The sequence below is a fragment of the Lichenostomus cassidix genome, chromosome 3 (genome assembly GCF_008360975.1).
Source record: "Lichenostomus cassidix isolate B80296 chromosome 3, HeHo_3.0, whole genome shotgun sequence".
Taxonomy (NCBI): Eukaryota; Metazoa; Chordata; class Aves; order Passeriformes; family Meliphagidae; genus Lichenostomus; species Lichenostomus cassidix.
The window spans coordinates 45,906,965-45,924,581 of record NC_139483.1 but is presented as its reverse complement, the minus strand read 5'-3'; the positions used below and the strand labels follow the sequence as shown (position 1 = coordinate 45,924,581).

Below are 17,617 nucleotides of genomic sequence, written 5' to 3'. Positions count from 1 at the left end.
TGACAACCCATGAAAATAAAACTGAATTTATTAGCCTGTTTTATTCCTTGTCTGTCATTCTCCTTCCTCCTTCCTTTTTGTGGTTTATACCTGAGTTTTCTGGCTGTCAGAGCTGCCAGCAAAGTGAAATAAGCCGAGATCCTGATCTCTAAAACTTACTAGCTAAAGCAAAGCTGAAGCTTTGAGGTAGTGAATGGCAGGGAGTGTGCAAGGCAGTAGAATTGCCTGCCTGTGGTGCATGTCTGACATGGTGAGGGATAGGCATGTTTTTATACAAGCGTCCAAGGCTGTCCTGGGCCTTAGGTGTTTGTTGACAGCAAAATATTTTCCTATCGTGTAATTCTTTGGTGGTGGTGTGGACTCTTCTGTTTACTGCAGGATGGCTGGGTCACTCTTACAAATTCTGTATTTTTTAAGACTGAAGTAGTTTATGTTGAAACCATATGGAAGCAGAGATGGCATTTTGTGGAAAAAAGGGACATCAGTGCCCAGACATACTCAAGACTTAGTTTATCCTAGTTATTCTGGAGTTTTTAAGGTTTATTAAACACTGCAGAGTAAAATCCTGTGCCTTATCCTGGTCCGAGCTCATGGGGACTCCAGGGCCTGCTGGAGCACCACATGCTTCATCCTTTCTGGTCGGCACCAAGGCTCATGTCCATGGAGATGGGGCACACATGGAGTGTCTGAATGTCCTGTGGGACACAGCTGGGCTGCTTGTCCCACTGGAGAGGTGGGAGGTTCTTTCCAGCCAGCCCACCTAGCAGGGGAAGAACCCTCAGTACAATGGTGAAGATGAAGGACAGAGGTGCAAATGCAGATTTTGTTTCTGTGTGATTAGAGAATGAACAGATCTGAATAGGGGAGCAGTCTGCCTAAAAATCAGGTGCTGTCTGTCTGTTCTTGCTTTGTTTGCATAGTATGTTTGTATGGTGTAGAATGGGTGTTGTTTCTCCAAAAACAAATAAATGCCATAGGTTTGTGTTGGCAAATGGTTTGTAATGTTCTCTCTGGTTGCTTGGCCCCGCCTGGCAAGTGGCTGCTGTGCTTTCCCTCAGGAGTGCTCTTCAGATGTCAGATATTCCAGAAATTAGATTTTCATTCTTGGCAGCAAAGGTATTGCTGCAGTTGCTTTTCTTTTCTTTTTCCTTTTTCTTAAAGGCCTTCTGTGCAAGAGTGTGAATTGCGTTGAGGATCTCAGCATACTAGTAGTTTCAATTAGATTAACAGTTTTAGTATGGAGGCTCCAGACTTGTTTGAGGTGTCCTCCCTTCTTGTTTTTTTCCTGAAGATGTACGAAAGGATGAGGGACTTCAGACAATGAGGTAACAGACTGGCCTCTTTGCCGGAGAGATAAGCAATTGCAATCAAAAGAGTTTGCAAGTTTTACTGCTTATGCAATTGGAGGACTAATGGCTTCTGTTCCCTGAAACAAGGATGGATTCAAACCACATGCTATAAGGAGTCTTGGCACCTCAATGAACTGGAAACCCAACAGAAACAACCCCAGACATCTGAGGGATACTGATGGTCAGAGGGAGTCCTTCAGAAAGCTGATTCCTTCAGCCTTTTTGTGGTATATTTTACTCAAGTTCAAAAGAAAAAATTAAAAAAGTTTTTCATATCTTGTTGAGATAATGTTGTCAGGGGAAAAAGTGAGAGAACAGAGTGATAAACTGTAAAATTGTGTTTGTTGTCACTGAATTGGGGTTCAGGGCATTTGGCCATTTTTTCCTTTAGAGTCAGTCAAGTAAGGAAGGGTACTGCTGCCAGGAAATAATTTTGATTATCTTCCTTGTAATTCCACATTATTTAAAAAAAGAAATGGGGGGGGGGAAAAAAGCCCCAAGAGTCTTCAGCTCTTTCAAATGTGCTTTTGGTTTTTGTCTTAAGATGGTTATTTGAAGTCAAATTACCTTATTCAAAAATACATGTCCCTCACCAGTTTGCTGATGATATTATGGTTGTGAGCTATTGTGGGGATGGTGGGTGCATGTCTTGAATGAAAAGGTAACTCCATCTTTCAGGACAAGCAGTAGACCTTATGCTGTGTCATCTGAGAAAAGACATTCGCTGTGTAACAGAGTAGTGAAATTCTCCTTTGAAGTAAAAGCAGTGTTCATTTTTTCTATTATTCTAAGCATTGCTTTCTTTTTTTTCGTGTTTTCTAGAATTTTCAAAGCTCTTCTACCCCTTGTAAATATAGTTGCTTTACATAAAATCAAAACCAAGCCATCCAAAACCCCCAACAAAGGGTGTTAAGCTCATTGTTTGTTGTTCCAGACTCTGGAAAATGGACTGCCATTGTTTCAGCAAGGCTGGCTACTGCTCAGTGAATTATTGAAACACGGTCTAGTCAGGTTACCTTGAACACAACTTTTTCCTATGAACTCTGATCCAAGCAAAGCTAGCCACTATTCATAACTGAGCTTGTCAAGAGTAATTTCCTTTTTCTTAGGGAAAAATCCACTAACTGGTGGCAAATAGGAAACTTTCCATGGTGAAGATAGATTGTTAAATAAGATTATTGGTTTTTTTAAAGTTAATTTTCTGTTCTCTTTGGAAGGAAAAAAGAAAACTGAAGTGTTCATCAGTGGCTGAGGGGAAAAAATTAAACAAAATCTCTTCAGAATGTAATCCAAAGAGATGAAGTCCCTGATAAATGGTGGGGGGGGGAAGAATATTTTATACTTTTTTTCTCTTCCTAGCATATTTATTAACCTTCATTATTTTGTACTTGCACTTGTTGCTTGCTGAGCTTTTTGAAGCCGTAGCACCTGAGATGAAGGCATTGAGAGATTCTGGTGTAGGGAGGGAAGTATGATTTTGTTTTTCATAGTTATAGAAAAGAACTTCAGCAGATGACTGAAGATTAGAAAAGCTAAAAAAAAAAAAGAAATGCAAATAGGAACATTATTTATGCCTCTGAACCTTGTAATTTTAGGAGGTTTTTAATACTTGGTGTTGTCAGTACAGTGATAGTCTTGTCAAACTGAAAAGTGGAATCAATATGTTCCATTTTGTGTCTGCTATTCAGAATGGCAGTGCTATGAATAATGCAAAGTATTAGTAATTTTCCAGAAAAGCATTAGAACCGTTCAGCAGGGGGAAGATTTTTAACTAGGGAAATTAGATAGGGGCAGCCGAGCAGAAACCATCTCCAGTTGCAGCAAGAGGAAGCCACATGCAGAAGCAGTATGATTTTCTTCTCTGCTCTGCAGCTCATTTTGCATGTCAGCCCTGGGAGATGAAGGGAGAGATTCCAAGTCAGTCAACACCAGGCAGAAGGCTGATAAGAAGGCAAAAATTAGCCCACAACTCAAACTCCTAGCTATTTTCTTAACATTCAACAGGTTTGTGTTAAAGTGCCACCCCAAATGTGGTAGGTCAAGGGGGCGTAAAAGACGTTTAGACCTTGGTGCTATGAGGAACTTTTTTCTTAAAAGTCAATACTGTGGGTTTTGAGATTTATCATCTAACTGGAGAAATGGTCTACCCCAAAAGAATTTATAATGTGTACTGTGTGATGAATCTTATATTTTCTCTTTTTTAATTGAGAGACCAGCCGCAGGTTTCTTTTCTTTTTTGCTAGATAGTGTACTTGATGTGACTAGAATATTTCAGGGACATATCAGGAGCTGTTGGATACTGCTTCTCTCCCTTTAATATCAGTGACAGGGAATTGTATCACTGGAACTCATGACAGCAGGTAGTCTAAGCTATAACAGAGCAGTATGTTAAAAAAAAACATGCATCAGCTAGAGAGTGTTCATTTTTCTGTGTGAAAATTGTGCTACATCTGCAGATTAGAGAAGCTTAATAATTAAAAAATAAACTACCTCTTTCCTGATGCCTGCAATATTTTTTTAGGTTCATGTGGCATATCTTTCCTTCTCCATGTCTTTCCTTCTCCATCTGTTCCCTCTTCTATTTTGAAGATTTATATTGTAGAAAGTAAGCATTTTCCTCCCCAATTCTTGTCACATTAAGTCCTGTTTAAAAAAAAGGCAAATGGAATGATCCGTTGTTTGTTTTGCCTCTGTCCTGTTAGGATGTATGAAAGCAATAATATTTAATGCTCAGTGTTAATGAGATTAATTTCCTTTTGGTTAATGAATTTCTTTTCTCCGATGATAAATTTAGTGTTCCGAACTTTGGTATTTGTTCTAATAAGCCTCTTTTAAACTTTTAAATGGTTTAAACTATTTTTGTGGACCTCTGCTAAAAACATTGTGTAATTCTAGCTTCAAGATGTTGAGGCATTCATAGAACTTAAATGTCTTTCTGTTAATGTAAACATTTTTGAGGTTTGGGCTAAAATCTGCTGAGTATTATTTCTCTGTATCCATTCAGGCTTTAAAGGAATGGGAACATTTGACCTGGGAAAAAAATTGGGAGAAAAATGTGTACTACAGAAATGTGTCATTATTAATATAGGCTTTCCTGTATTTTAGGAAATGCAGTATTTTGAAACATTTAAATTCCTTGATGTCTGTGCAAATGATATTGTGTCATATGTGGAGGTGTGAACTTTCTTCATTAGGCCCCTCCTGAGACATGAGCACCCTCCAGCCCAGCTGGGGAGAGACTAAAAGTTTGCTTACCCTTGAGTGTCTTCCCAGGTTCTGATATCCTTCAGCTTACCATCAGGCATTGCTGCCATATCTCTGTTTAACAGCCCTTGATGGACCTCTTTCTAGGAATATATAATTTTTATTTTGTTGTGGTTGTTAGCCTTTTGGTGATTTGGGTTTTTCTTTTTAAATCCAATTACGTCCTTGTCATCCAGAGTATCCTGTTGTAAGGATCTACATACTATTATTACCAGCCTTAAATGTCTTTCAGCATTATAGGGTCTTAATGTATGTATCTCCTTGAGGTCAGATTTTTTATCTGCTCTCATTAATATTCCCTGGAAAAATTGCTCCTTTGCTGTTGTTCTTTGTTATTCTCAAGAATTGTCTCAGCACAGATGCTGTGCAACCTTACTCAGTGTCTTGTTTCACTAAGAAAACCAGATATTTTATTCCTGTCTTTAGCTTCCTGTCTTTAATCATCCTATCCTCTTTTTTTTTTCTTTTTTTTAATTGAGAACAAATCACCGTGTTTATCACATCTTTAGTGACTGGATCAAAGACCTGTTGCAAGATAGAAAGGCCTTTTCTGCTGATGCTGGTTCTTCCTCTTGCTGATTGTATTCTTCATTACAGTGTTGTCTAATACTAGCTAGGTTCTGGCAATCTTCTATTTATTTTATCCATTTTTTCTAAAGTGTCTTTGGCCTCAGCTTGAGACTATTTTTTCCTGACTTACACTCTCTCTAGAGAGCCCTTTTCTGTATCTGAGTATCTTGGTCTAGTAGAAGGTGCCCCTGGCCATGGCAGGGTGGTTGGAACTCTTTAATGATGCTCTTTAATTTCACTTGCAATCCGAACCATTCTATGATTCCATGATGTCCTGTGGTTTTTCTCATTACATGATTTTTCGTTCTGAGCAATCTGGTAATGCATATTACTGCCCAGTTGTGAGCAGGACTTGCTGTTAATACAGGTTACAGAGCCTTAGTATTACAATATCCTTGGCTGGTCACTGATACTTTTAACATTAAAGGAGTGGTGTATTAGAGAGGTGATGATCCACAATGTTACATGATCATTTTCTCTGTATCTCCTCCAATTTTTTTTTTAAAAATGTTTTAGCACAAGTGGTTTCTGGGATCTAGCATTTCAAGGTAAACAAAAGATTTTTTCTGTCTCTGGTTCCAGGAGCCAGAGACATTAAATGATTCTTTAATTCCCTTTGTAGCACTACCTTATTCAGATGAGAACTTACTAAGGCACTGGCACAGTCTTTTCTGGTTTTACTGAAAAAACCTAAGTTATAAATTGTTCTGTCTTAGGATTTCTGAGGAACTGAAGAGAGTCCAGAAGATGGTCCTAAAAAGGTATTGCTGTAGGGAAGTATAGATTTTCAAGTGAATAAAAATGTGCTATGAAGCAGATGTCCTGCAGCTATTCCTTGTGTTCACTGAACTCAAGACAAAGTAGAGTTTTCTGAAATTATATTATGGTTGTTCTGTATCAGATACTAATAAACGTTTTCTGACAGTAGGAGCAGTAAAACGTTTATAAAAATTAGACTGAGCATGACCATTTTTTTTTTAACAGATTGGACAAATGGTAACTTGGTATAACTTGCTTCTCATTTAGCAAAGGCTGGGCTAAAATACTTCTCAACAACCTGAGTTTTGTGTAGCAGCCTTTCATGCTGGGACAGGAGCAGCCAAGGCTGCACTGTATTGCCAGGTATGGTGAGACCACCCTAGCAGAAGGACTCGCACCCACCAGTGGCATTTCTGTCCTCCTTCAGCCCACTGACATCAGCCTCACAGTCAGCTCCAGGCTGAGGCTGTCACCTGTCAGAAATTAACTTTATCTGTGCTCTAGAACTATCTTTTGTGAGCATAAATTGCTGGACTTAACTGTTGACTTGTGCAAAGTCACAACATTCTTGTCTCTAAACTGGATTTGATGGATTAGTTGGTGCTTAAAGAATTGGCTGGATGATTGCACTCAAAGAGTTGTGGTCAGTGACTCAATGTCCATGTGGAGACCAGTGGCAAGTGGCATTCCTTGGGGTCAGTACTGGGACTGGCACTGTTTAATATCTTTGTTAGTGACAGTGATAGTGGGATTGAGCATACCCTCATCAAGTGTGCTGATGACACCGAGCTGTGTGGTGTGGTTGACACACTGGAGGGAAGGGATATCCAGAGGCACCTGCACAAGCTCGGGAAGTGGCCCTTGTGAACTTTGTAAAGTTCAACAAGGCCAAGTGCAAGGTCCTGCACCTGAGTCAAGGCAACCCCTCCATATCAGGCTGGGGATGAACAGATGGAGAGCAGCCCTGAGGAGAAGTATTTGGGGGTGCTGGTAGATCACAGGCTGGATGTAAGCCAGAAATGTGCACCTACAGCCCAGAAAGCCAATTGTATCCTGGGCTACAACAAAAGCAGTGTGGCCAGCAGGTCGAGGGAAGTGAGACTCCACCTTCTACGACTTTTTCTTTTATGACTCCACCTGGGGTGCTGAGTTCAGCTCTGGGACCCTCAACATAAGAAGGGCATGGACCTGTTGAGGCAAGTCCAGAGGATGTCTATGAAGATGATCAGAGGGCTGGAGCACCTCTGCAATGAAAACAGGCTGAGAGCATTGGAGTTGTTCAGCCTGGAGAAGGGAAGGGGGAGCAGCCTTCCAGTACCTGAAGGGGGCCTACAAGAAAGGTGGAGAGGGCTTTTTAAAAAACAGCATGTAACAGTGACAGGACAAGGGGCAGTGGCTTTAAAATGAAAGATGGCAGGTTTAGAAATTAGGAAGAAATTGTTTACTATGAGGGTTGTTGGAACAGGTTGCCACAGAAGTTGTGGATGCCCCATCCCTGGAAGTGTTGGGGAGACGAGGCTGGATGGGGCTTTGATGCACCTGATCTAGTGGAAGGTGTCCCTGCCTTGCCAGGGGCATTGGAACTAGGTGATCTTAAGGTCCCTTCCAGCTCAAACCATTCTATGACTTGCTGCTTTTCTCATAGGCATTGATTTCCAAGAGTCCACATACTCTCCATTAGGGAGGGCTGAAAAGTCCTTGAGCTAGAGGGTATTTCCTGCTCGGTGTTTGCAGAATTGAATATATGCCACACCTAATTGATTTTATTAAAGCTCTTCATCCAAGCAGATACATTTTCCAGGTTCTTTTATGAAGAAGTGTTAGTAAACGGAATTAGCAGGTACACTGTCTCCCTGCTGTTAGTTGCTAGTGGTTTTCATTCTTGATTACAGTATAATGGTCTTCATTTTTGGTCTTCCCTGGATCTGTGCCCTCTGTAACAGGATGGTTATTTAATGCTTACACACTGCTTCCAGCTGGCAGCCACTTGCCCTTTTTTTGGCATAATTTCTTTCTATTTTTTTTAACATATTTCCCGTACTAAAATGGTTTGAAGTGAAAAGTACAAAAGCTGTGGAAAAAAAAGATATGATAAGGTGTCTACTTACAACTACAAAGTGATTCCATTCTTATTAGTAAAACTGATCTTTGACAAATTACTAATGTGATTTCTGAGAACAGAAAAGAGAGAAATGTATCCACCAATGTATTTTCTTGATATTATACATAATTTTAAGTTAAAAATTATGATGTACCGATGTGTTTAATGTTTGTCACATCTAAATAGTAGCATTGTGGGCATAGTTTGTAACTTTTGCTGTGTCAGTGCCAGCAAAAATTTGTATATGAATGAATAACTTCTGTCTGCACTTAATGAAAATGTAGATGGTTAGCAGAAGACGCTGTTTTGTTAGCTGCTGCTTCACTTGTGGAGATGCCAGAAAGGAGAGCTTAATACATTGTTGGCTGAAAAGTCAGGCAAATTAGCCCAGGCAAAAGAGACCATTAAAAAAAAAAAGTGGGAGTTAAACTTGGCAGCCTATTTACTTATGTGGTGGCGGGGAAGGAAAGTAAAAACATGTGTTGTGCCAGAAGAAATTGGAAAGTCATTTCAAAGAAACCCCAGAATTATCTTCAACAAAAATGTATTGAGTTTGTGTGGCAAGCTTTTAAGTAGCAATGGTGGAGGGCTGGGGGGCAGAGGGGCTACAGGGGTGGCTTCTGTGAGAAGCTGCCAGAAGCTTCCCCCATGTCCAGTGGAGCCAATGCCAGCCAGCTCTGTGATGGACCTGCTGCTGGCCAAGGCTGAGCTGTTCAGTGATGGTGGTAGCACCTCTGGGATAATCTCTTTAAGAAAGGAAAGAAGTTGTTGCACAGGAGCAATTGCAGCTAGAGGGGAGAGGAGTGAGAATATGTGAGAGGAACAGCTCTGCAGACGCCAAGGTCAGTGCAGAAGGAGGGGGAGGAGGTGTTAGAGGCACCAGAACTGAGATTCCTCTGCAGCCTGTGGTGAGACAGGTGTCCCCCTGCAGCTCATGGAGGTCCACAGTAAAGCAGAGATCCATCTGCAGCCCATGGAGGACGCCAGACAAGAGAGGGTGGATGACCAAGAGAGGCTCTAAAAGAAATTAATGGAGTGGCTGAAGTAATCCGCAGTGGCCTGTGTCACCCTGAGCAGCTGGAGTGTTGTGGTGGCATTGTGCCATTTAGGTGAGCAAGCCCCATGTTCTTCACTCTTCTGGTAGAAGACCAGAAGACAATGGAGAGAAAGAAAAGGGTTTGTTGCTTTTTGAGCTGTCAGAGCCTCACAGGAGTGAAGGGGCAATCACAGTGCAGGGGGTTGTTTGGGAACAGAAAACCTGTGTTCTATGGTTAGCTGGATCTGCTCTGCTATCTTGTGGAGCTTCTCCCTGAGATGCCCAGTGGTCACTCTGCAGCCTTCCACTGGTAGCCAAAAAACTTGTCCATCTTGATGTCTCCACAGGACAATCGTCCCCTACAGTTTGGCACAGTCCACCCCACCCAACAGCCCACCTTGGAGGGGCTCAGTGCCACAACAGCACAGGATGGAAACATTTGGCTTTGTCTGTGTTGGCAATGTTAGTTTGGGAAGTGATGCCCAGCACCTTCCCACCCCACAGCAATCTTCTGCCAGTGCTGTCAGCATAGATGCAGATACCAAATGCCTCCAGAATTTGAAAGAAAGAAGTTGTCCTGCTGCTGTGTGGCTCTAGTTATCCAAATACTTAATTGAGATTGAATAAAAACATAAAATATTACCTGTTGAAGCAAAACTCTCCCTAATTAGGGTTACAACTGGTTTGCATTGTATCTTATTTTTCCTTAAAATGTGTGAATAATTTGTGCTCACATCTATGCAAGATTTAGTAAGTCGAGTTGCATTTATATTTGAAAACCTTCATGTCAACTATACCTTGACATTTCAGTGTCTTTCTGCAGCCTTCCGAAGTAGGAAGTTGTGCTTTTCCTTCTTTCATTTCATATTTGTACTAACAAGCCCTTTTCTGAGCCATCATGTTTACATTTTCTTCCCCATCACTCTACAGAGCCCCCCAGAGCTCCCTAGCTGCGGCCAGAGAAGGTGGGAATGATGTTTGGGTTTTTTTTAGCGTGGTTGTGTGTAGTTTGTGTATATGATGCAATGTTGTCCTCAGGATGTAATGGTCAGTTTGACCTCTTTACAAACACCAGCTATGTGAGAAAACACTTCACAAGCTGCAAGAAGATTCTTGGTGGCTCTCAGGAGAGTGGAAGAATTTTCCTTGGCTGGCAACAGTGAGGACTAGACTGCACTGCTGACTGTAGTGGTGTATGAAGAACAGCCTTGTAAGCGGGAGAGGTCACTGTAGACTGGGCTCAGTCACTCCTTTTCCACATCGTTTTATTTCATTTCCTTTTATGAAAACTTGAAGGGTATTTATTTAGGTTGCTGCTGACACACCTCCACATCCACACCCTTCGGACTGACATAAGGAGCATGCACTGTGCCTGGGCTGTGAACAAGGTATTCTGGTTTCACAGAAGCTGTGGTATCCCACAGGGGCAGAGCGTAGAAAGAGGATGTGTATTTTTCGTTTTGATTGCTAGAGAAAGGATATTTTTGTGGTTTTCCATAGATGAACAGATGGAAGTGGAATGGAAATTATTTGCAAGGCGTGTGTACTTGAGTTATGATTCTTTATTAAATTGTCAGGGCTACTAGGAATTGTAATGCATTCATGCTAGAATGTGGTGTTTCTTTAATTTTTGGTTGAAAATTGGAAATGCCTTGAAGCCCAAGAATTTTTTTTTTTTTAATTTGGGTGTTCCTTCTACTGGACAAAAAAAGTTATTGTTTCTGTCAGTACTCTTAGGACTTTGTATTAGAAGGAAAAAAATCTAATTTTCAAATCTGAAGTCACATCTTTCTGTATATGGAACAGTATTTGTCATAAGTTAAAGACATTAACTTCAGTAAGTTGCTTATTGTTCTACAACAGAACACCTCAAGGTTTGCTCTTTTTGTGATGACGTTAAAATTCCCAAAGGAATTTTGTAGCCCTTCACTCTCTACAACTACCTGAAAGGAGGTTTAATGGAGGAGAAATGAAAGGATGAGAGGAAATGTCCTTAAGGTGTGTCATGGAGGTTCAGACTAGATGATGGAAAAAAAAATTTATTGAAAGAGGTGTTAGACATTGGAATAAGTTGCCCAGGGAGGTGATGGAGTCACCCGCTCTGGAAGTGTTCAAGGCATGAATCTGGATGTAGCACTTCGGGATATGGTTTAGGGGTGATTATGGTGGTGCTGGGTTAACTGTTGGACTAGATGATATTGAAGGTCTCTTCCAAACCTGATGATTCAATGATTCTATGAAATATTTTTAGTCAGGTGCTGACTTCCTCTAATAGCATGTATGAGCTCATTATGGCAAATAAAAGTTTATTATTAACCTCAAAAAACCACATTAATAACACACCTTTGATATATTTCTGATAGATCGGTAGTCTGTCTCATTGACAGATTAAAGGATTAAGGCATGTTGTCATTCTTATTTCAAAGACAATTTTAAAGAAGAAGGAAGTAGAAATTACTGGCCTATTTTTTCAGACAAAATTGTTACATGAGTAGAAAAATATAGTACTATTTAAAAGAAAGACAGTTTCTGTTGTTACTTGGAGCCACAGGGCAGATTCCCAGGCCTCCCACTGCCTGTTGAAGACAAGCCCAGTGGGACGTGAGTGATATGAATTGTAACCAGGAGCTGAGGAATAAAGTAAAATGCCTCTTTTTTTATTGTAACGGGTTATGATCAAAGTTGCTCTGTGTGTTTCCTTCTCTATCTTTCCAGACTGTGTTAAAATAATTTTTACAAGGTTCCTCCAGTGATTTAAATGAACAAGGCTGTTACCTGCCACCTTGCAAATCTTTGTCTCACATAGAAGCATTTCTGCCCTGAAAGATCTGCATTCTGCTGAGAAAGCATGTTTTTACTGGGAAATGTGGCTTAATTAATGTTGCTTAGGATAGCAGAGTAACACTGCCTAGAATGATGTCATTTCACCTTGGTTTTCCATGCTCAGAAAAAACCCAGAAATTCGTGAGTGCCACTAGCACCAAAAAGATATCTTCCTGTAGGTGTATTTAAGTTTTGTAACTTTTTGATTACATACTAGAAAGGGTGACCTTTCTCTCACCCAGTTTTTGGTTGAAAACTGATTTCACAACTCATGTAGTCAGTGGTGCTCCAAATGCAAGAGGACGCTCCAGCAGCTGTAATACAGATCACAGCAGTGGTGGTAAATGAAGCCTGGGAAGGAGCAGTGTTTCTACTGCAGACAAAACCTGCTCTTTCTGATGTCAGGAAGGTCAAATGCATGTTCTTGAGTGGCAAAAAGATTGTAGGTTTATGTGAAAGCCCACCTGTCCTTTATCTTAAATGAGTCAGCAACAAGGAGTGGGGACAATTAGATTAGAGCCAGCCCTGTTGTTTCAGTGATCCTACATTGGTTTACCCATAAAGGACTACTAAAAAATCTCCTTTTGACTTAGTAGCAGCTGTTCACATGTTAAAGCTGCAGGATTTTCCACGTGAATTTGCATTGCTTTTATTGTACATATGTTTTTCTGGCCATGTTAATCAAATACTGTTTTTGCAATTACAGGCAAGTCTCAGTTAAACTTTTGTGTTGGGTATTGATACTCATCTCAGGGAATATTTTCTGACTCACCATATTCATTATTCTTGCAAAGAAATTGTAAGTTTCTTTGTTGGGAGCTAATGTCCGTTCACCTTTGTATGAGTGAGAAAAGAGATACTGTTTTTAGTTGGGTGTTGGTAATGATTTTAAATCTTACGTAGATGTTCTGTCTACCTTCCATCTAATTCATCAATCAAGTGCAAGACATAATCAAGCTTGGACATAATTTAAAGTATTGTCAGGGCAGTATTTCAAGTTCTTTTTTTTAAATCAAGCAATTTATTAATTCACTGCAGGTCTTTAGGTTCTTATGAAAACCAAAAAAATGTATCCCTGAAAACATCTCTGGTGTTGTCTATAGTAAAAGCACAACAAGCCTTTAAAGAAGTGCAATTTGTAATTCATGTTAAAAAAGCCTATTGGGATGATAGGAGAGACACATTGCCTGTGCCATCTATACATCCACACTAAGATTTCTTAGTAATCACAGCATTGAGACTGGGGGGCTGGTTACCTTCAGCTCAGAGCCTTTAATGTCAAAATTCAGATCTTGACCATAAATCGTCTGGTATGTATTTAAGGCAAGCCCTGAATATACTGTGGGGAGCAGGGGAAATGGATTGCTTGTATCCCAGTTGGCAATTTTTACGTTGTTTTCTCTAATGGTTCCTCACCATGTGATTTACTTCCTAGCCCTGGTTCTTCTGATGTGTTTAAAAAATTGGATTCACATAAGTGTGAGACAGAGTAGGAATCAGAAATGTACTTTAAAAGGCTTACAGACCCAAATGGGGCTCTAATAAGAGCTGAAGTTCTGGGAAGAGCTTTTCTCTGATAAAGTCTCAGATGTGGATACTATGGCTGGAGGCCTGTATCTTGCACTGCCTTGGGAGAGCAGGGGATGCTGTCCATGGCTTCCATGCTGCCAAGTACATCTGTCTTCTGGAATGTTCTCTATCACATTTTATTTACTTGGTAAAATATGGATTTGTTAGTTGTTGGTTTGATATTGATATGTATCGCTCCTATTGCATTGTGAAAGCATCTAAAGAACACTGAAGATTGATTCCCCAAAAATAAGATCCTTCCATCCTTGCTTTTGTTGTCTTACACATTTTTTGCCCTGTGTATCTCTGGAGTGGGTGTGTCTGCTTGCAGAGTAAGGCTCTATTAGATTAGATAAGGATAATGGAATTCAATCCCATGTGTTTATTATTGTGCTGAAGTAAAGCTATAAATAGAATGCAGTTCCTCAGGGTTCAGTAGCTATGCCTAGTCTTTGAAAAATGATAAATAGCTTCTAATTAGATGAAGGATATTTCATGAAAATGATAAATACTTTCTAATAACCTCTTTTCTCAGTGGGGCTTCGCATAGTAAGTTCAATACTGAACATCTGAGAAGTTTACAGAATTGAAACTAAAGTGATGTATATTCTAATATTAAGTAAGGTGTGCAAATCACAGCTTCATTTCCGTCATTGAATGAAGCAGGGGAAAAAAAAAAAAAGAGGAGAGAAGATAATAGTAGTTGTCTTAGTTTTATTTATTCTGGCTACTTCAGGTTTCCTCCAGGGTATATTTAGAAGAAAGAAGAGCCTGAAAATAATCTCCTGTATATTTTAAACATTACTCAATGTGAAAGTTGATTAATGTGTCCCACTTTGAATCATACTGTAATCCCAATATAAGAATTGTGGGGTTTGCAGCAAGGAGAAAGAAAGTGCTTTTTGCATTCTAGGACAAAATAACTTTTTGTTTCCCCTGCTGATATTTACAAGTAGATAAATGGATCAATAGATGACTTTTATGATATTTGTCATAGCCTCAGCATAATTCTTTGACTGTGAGATGAGTACAAAAAGTATGAGATAAAGAAAACAGTTGTTAATAGAGAAAGGAAAATACAGTTTTTTTTTCTTTCTTCCCCCACAGGACATTAATGTATGTATCCTTGAAAACTACCCTGAATGTTCCAATCCCAGGTTATTTTACATCATACCATATTTCTGTGGACAGCATCCAAGATGCAGGTAAATACATGCAAGGTATTCCAATTTGTTCAGCAATAGCTATTGCCAACATTTTGTCAGAAACTGGTAATAAAGAGGTGGCATTATTTGAAGTACAAGAGAAAAATGTAAGTACAAGGAATGTAGCACTGTATGTGGTAACTGCATGCATATATTTTGAAGTAAGGAGGGCACTGCAAATGCAGCACTGTTTTCTTCTTGATTTATAACACGAATAATTAATGAAACCTGAACATATTAATGCGGATTTTTTTGGGGGGGGGTAGGCAAAGTGAAAATGGCAGTGACTATATGCACTCTTTTTATCATTTTATCTGCACTGGAATTTTTCAATATTTTTTATTTACTCAGATGTTTGTATCCAGTCTACATATGAGGAATACAGGTTTCTGTGTCCATGTAAGAAACAGTAATCATGCTTAAAACAATGAAAAATGCAGCCTTCTTCTGCTTTAATTGAACTGCCTCATTTTTAAAGTCGGTGTATGCCATTCTTATATTGCTCTATTACTGATAGCATAGTAAATTTTTATGCAATAATATATGAATAATTTTAAATACTTTCTTTGTTTTAAATACTTTTGTATTGTTAGTAACAAATGCCCTTTATTAGGTTTGTTCAACTTCAAGGTATTCTGTTTCTGTATTGTTCAGGCTTCTCCACAATGAAACAACTGAACATTTGCCAAAATTTCTTTCAAAAGCCATACTTCTTGTAGCAGGAATAACAAGGGAAAATATGTTACTACTTCTGTCTTAATTTCTAAGTATCTTTGTTGTAAAATCCTACCTTTTTTTTTTTTTTTTTGTTTAAGTGAAGTTGTATATAAGAAACAAAACAGGTTGATGACTTCATTTTCATTACACTTTTTTTTCATAACATATATTGGCTTTATTTGCAGATGCTTATGACTGCACATTTAACTTGCACATGAGTAATCCCATAAACAACAGTCACATACCTGAATACTTTCACAGCGTATCTCTGTGAGGTTCCCAAGCAGCATATGAAGTACTGTTTTGTACCCTGTTGTAGATCTGTCTCCTGCCATACCCTTGCACTTCCTTCAGCTACTTCTTAGTCCCATAAGGAGCTACAAACAGAAGGCTCATAGTGTTTGCTAGGACACTTTGCTCTTCCAGAAAACAGATCAGTGCACAGAAGGTGGTAGAGCATGAAAAACCTGCTACAAGTCTGCTCTAGTAGGAGCAGAAAGTAGTAAGCTTTTCCACGTGTCACGGAAAGAGCTTCAGACAAATGTTAAATTCACTGTTGCATAGGGTCTGCAATAACCTAATGAACTCAGGGAAGAGGTGTGATTTACAGCCACTCCCAGGTAGTGTGGGCAACTGGTTTCCTTTGGCTTGGGACAATGGCATTATATGGTATGAGTGATGACTGCTGCTCCCAGGACATAACTAATATGAATTAGTATAAGGGATTTAGAGTTGTCTAACAACGTTGTGCTTTTGGGAAACAGAGAAGCATAAAGACGTAATCAAGTCCTGCCAGCTTCTCCCACTGGGAGAAAAAACAGAAGAACCCTAAACTGATCTTCAAAACCAGTATCAGTCACAGCCAAAAAATGCAAATCCTGTAGCAAAGCTGCAGGGCAGTCAGGGCTAATGACAGGGAAAGGGATGTTCATGGGGACTTTGGCAGGACTTAAAATGAAGGACAAGGTGGACTGTAGTATCCAGTGTAGGATTCACTGAGTAACAACAGGCAGTGGTTGGTCCCAGCAGTTCTGATGTGGTTCAGGGACACCACCAGCCCTCAGCACCTTCCAACACCCAGGGCAGTCATTCCTCCCATCAGACAGGTTGTGCTTCCAAGCTGAAATACCAAAATTCACAAGTTTGAGCTGATAAACAACTTGGCACAAGATGTCTTCTGCATGGAGTACTTTCACACAGTGATTAGCCTCCTTTTAATGGGATCATGTTTTTACATGCCAAACCAATTCTAATTCTAGATGTTGTGTGGAAAAGCTCAGTAAGCTACTTGGCTTTGGTGGGGGGGGTCTTTTTTGTTCTGTTGTAAGTATAGCACTGAATATTTTCTTTTTTTCGCTTGTGTTCTTGGCTTGAATTTGAGTAGTAAATACATATTTAAACTTCTCTTTTTCTCTCCTCCATCTGTCTTCTTCCATCAATTTCATACAGGGAGCCTGGTGAATGGGCCCTTGAAAGAGCAAAGCTGAACGTTAATGAAAATTTTCTGCTTGTGGGCATTCTGGAGGAGTTGGAGGATGTGCTGCTTTTACTAGAAAGATTCTTACCTCATTATTTCAAGGATGTGCTTAGCATCTACAAAAATCCAGGTAACTTTTTTTCATTAAAAAGCTATTCTTACAGAAACTTCAGCAAAATCTGCATGGCTGCTGAAGGGTATATGTTTCTTTCTTGTTCAGTCAATGAAGAAATTCATCTTCCTTCTAGGGACCAGATTTGATTGATGGGGAAGGTCACATATTTTACTTTTATCTTTAAAGTTACTGTGAGATTTTCTTTCCTGTGCAAGCACTTGTTGCTCAGTGATCCTTCCACATGCCAGAAAGCTTCCCATTTTCCACTGGAATGGCTTTTTCTTCTTTTAATTCTGTCATACTGAGTTCTCAAATAACACTGTCAAAATATTCTCAAAATGGTGTCAGCAATATATACCTAAGTAAACCCTCAAGAAATGGTTTGGGGAGCTGGACACTTTGGAGATTCTCCAGGACCTGGTTTTTTATTTTCCCTTAGCTTGACTGTGACTTGATATGAAATGAACCTTCAGTTAAGCTGAGTTTCGGTAAAGTAGACATAAGAATGTGCATTTACAGCACTTCCAGTACAAAGCATGCTGAGGAAAAAGACTTAGGACACTTGAGTAGAGAAATGAAAATGGAGAGCACTCTATCTACTCCTTAAGTTGCACCCCACAGTCAATCTGAAG

General features: G+C 39.7%; 1 protein-coding gene and 1 long non-coding RNA gene across 4 annotated transcripts in view; one reads left to right on the top strand and one right to left on the bottom strand.

The window, feature by feature from the left end:
• Nucleotides 1-17,617, top strand: part of UST (uronyl 2-sulfotransferase) — a 153,227-nt gene that overhangs the window by 102,146 nt on the left and 33,464 nt on the right. For all 3 annotated transcript variants that reach the window (XM_085055591.1, XM_085055589.1, XM_085055590.1), the window contains exons 6-7: nt 14,579-14,676; nt 16,843-17,000. In XM_085055591.1, the coding sequence (XP_084911717.1) occupies nt 14,579-14,676; nt 16,843-17,000 (256 nt within the window). The remainder of the gene's footprint in view (nt 1-14,578; nt 14,677-16,842; nt 17,001-17,617) is intronic.
• LOC146439627 (uncharacterized) lies at nt 2,951-7,012 on the bottom strand. The gene is made up of 3 exons (XR_014851288.1): nt 6,704-7,012; nt 3,840-3,992; nt 2,951-3,240 (listed from the first exon to the last, which is right to left on the bottom strand). It is a non-coding gene; the product is annotated as an uncharacterized LOC146439627 (long non-coding RNA).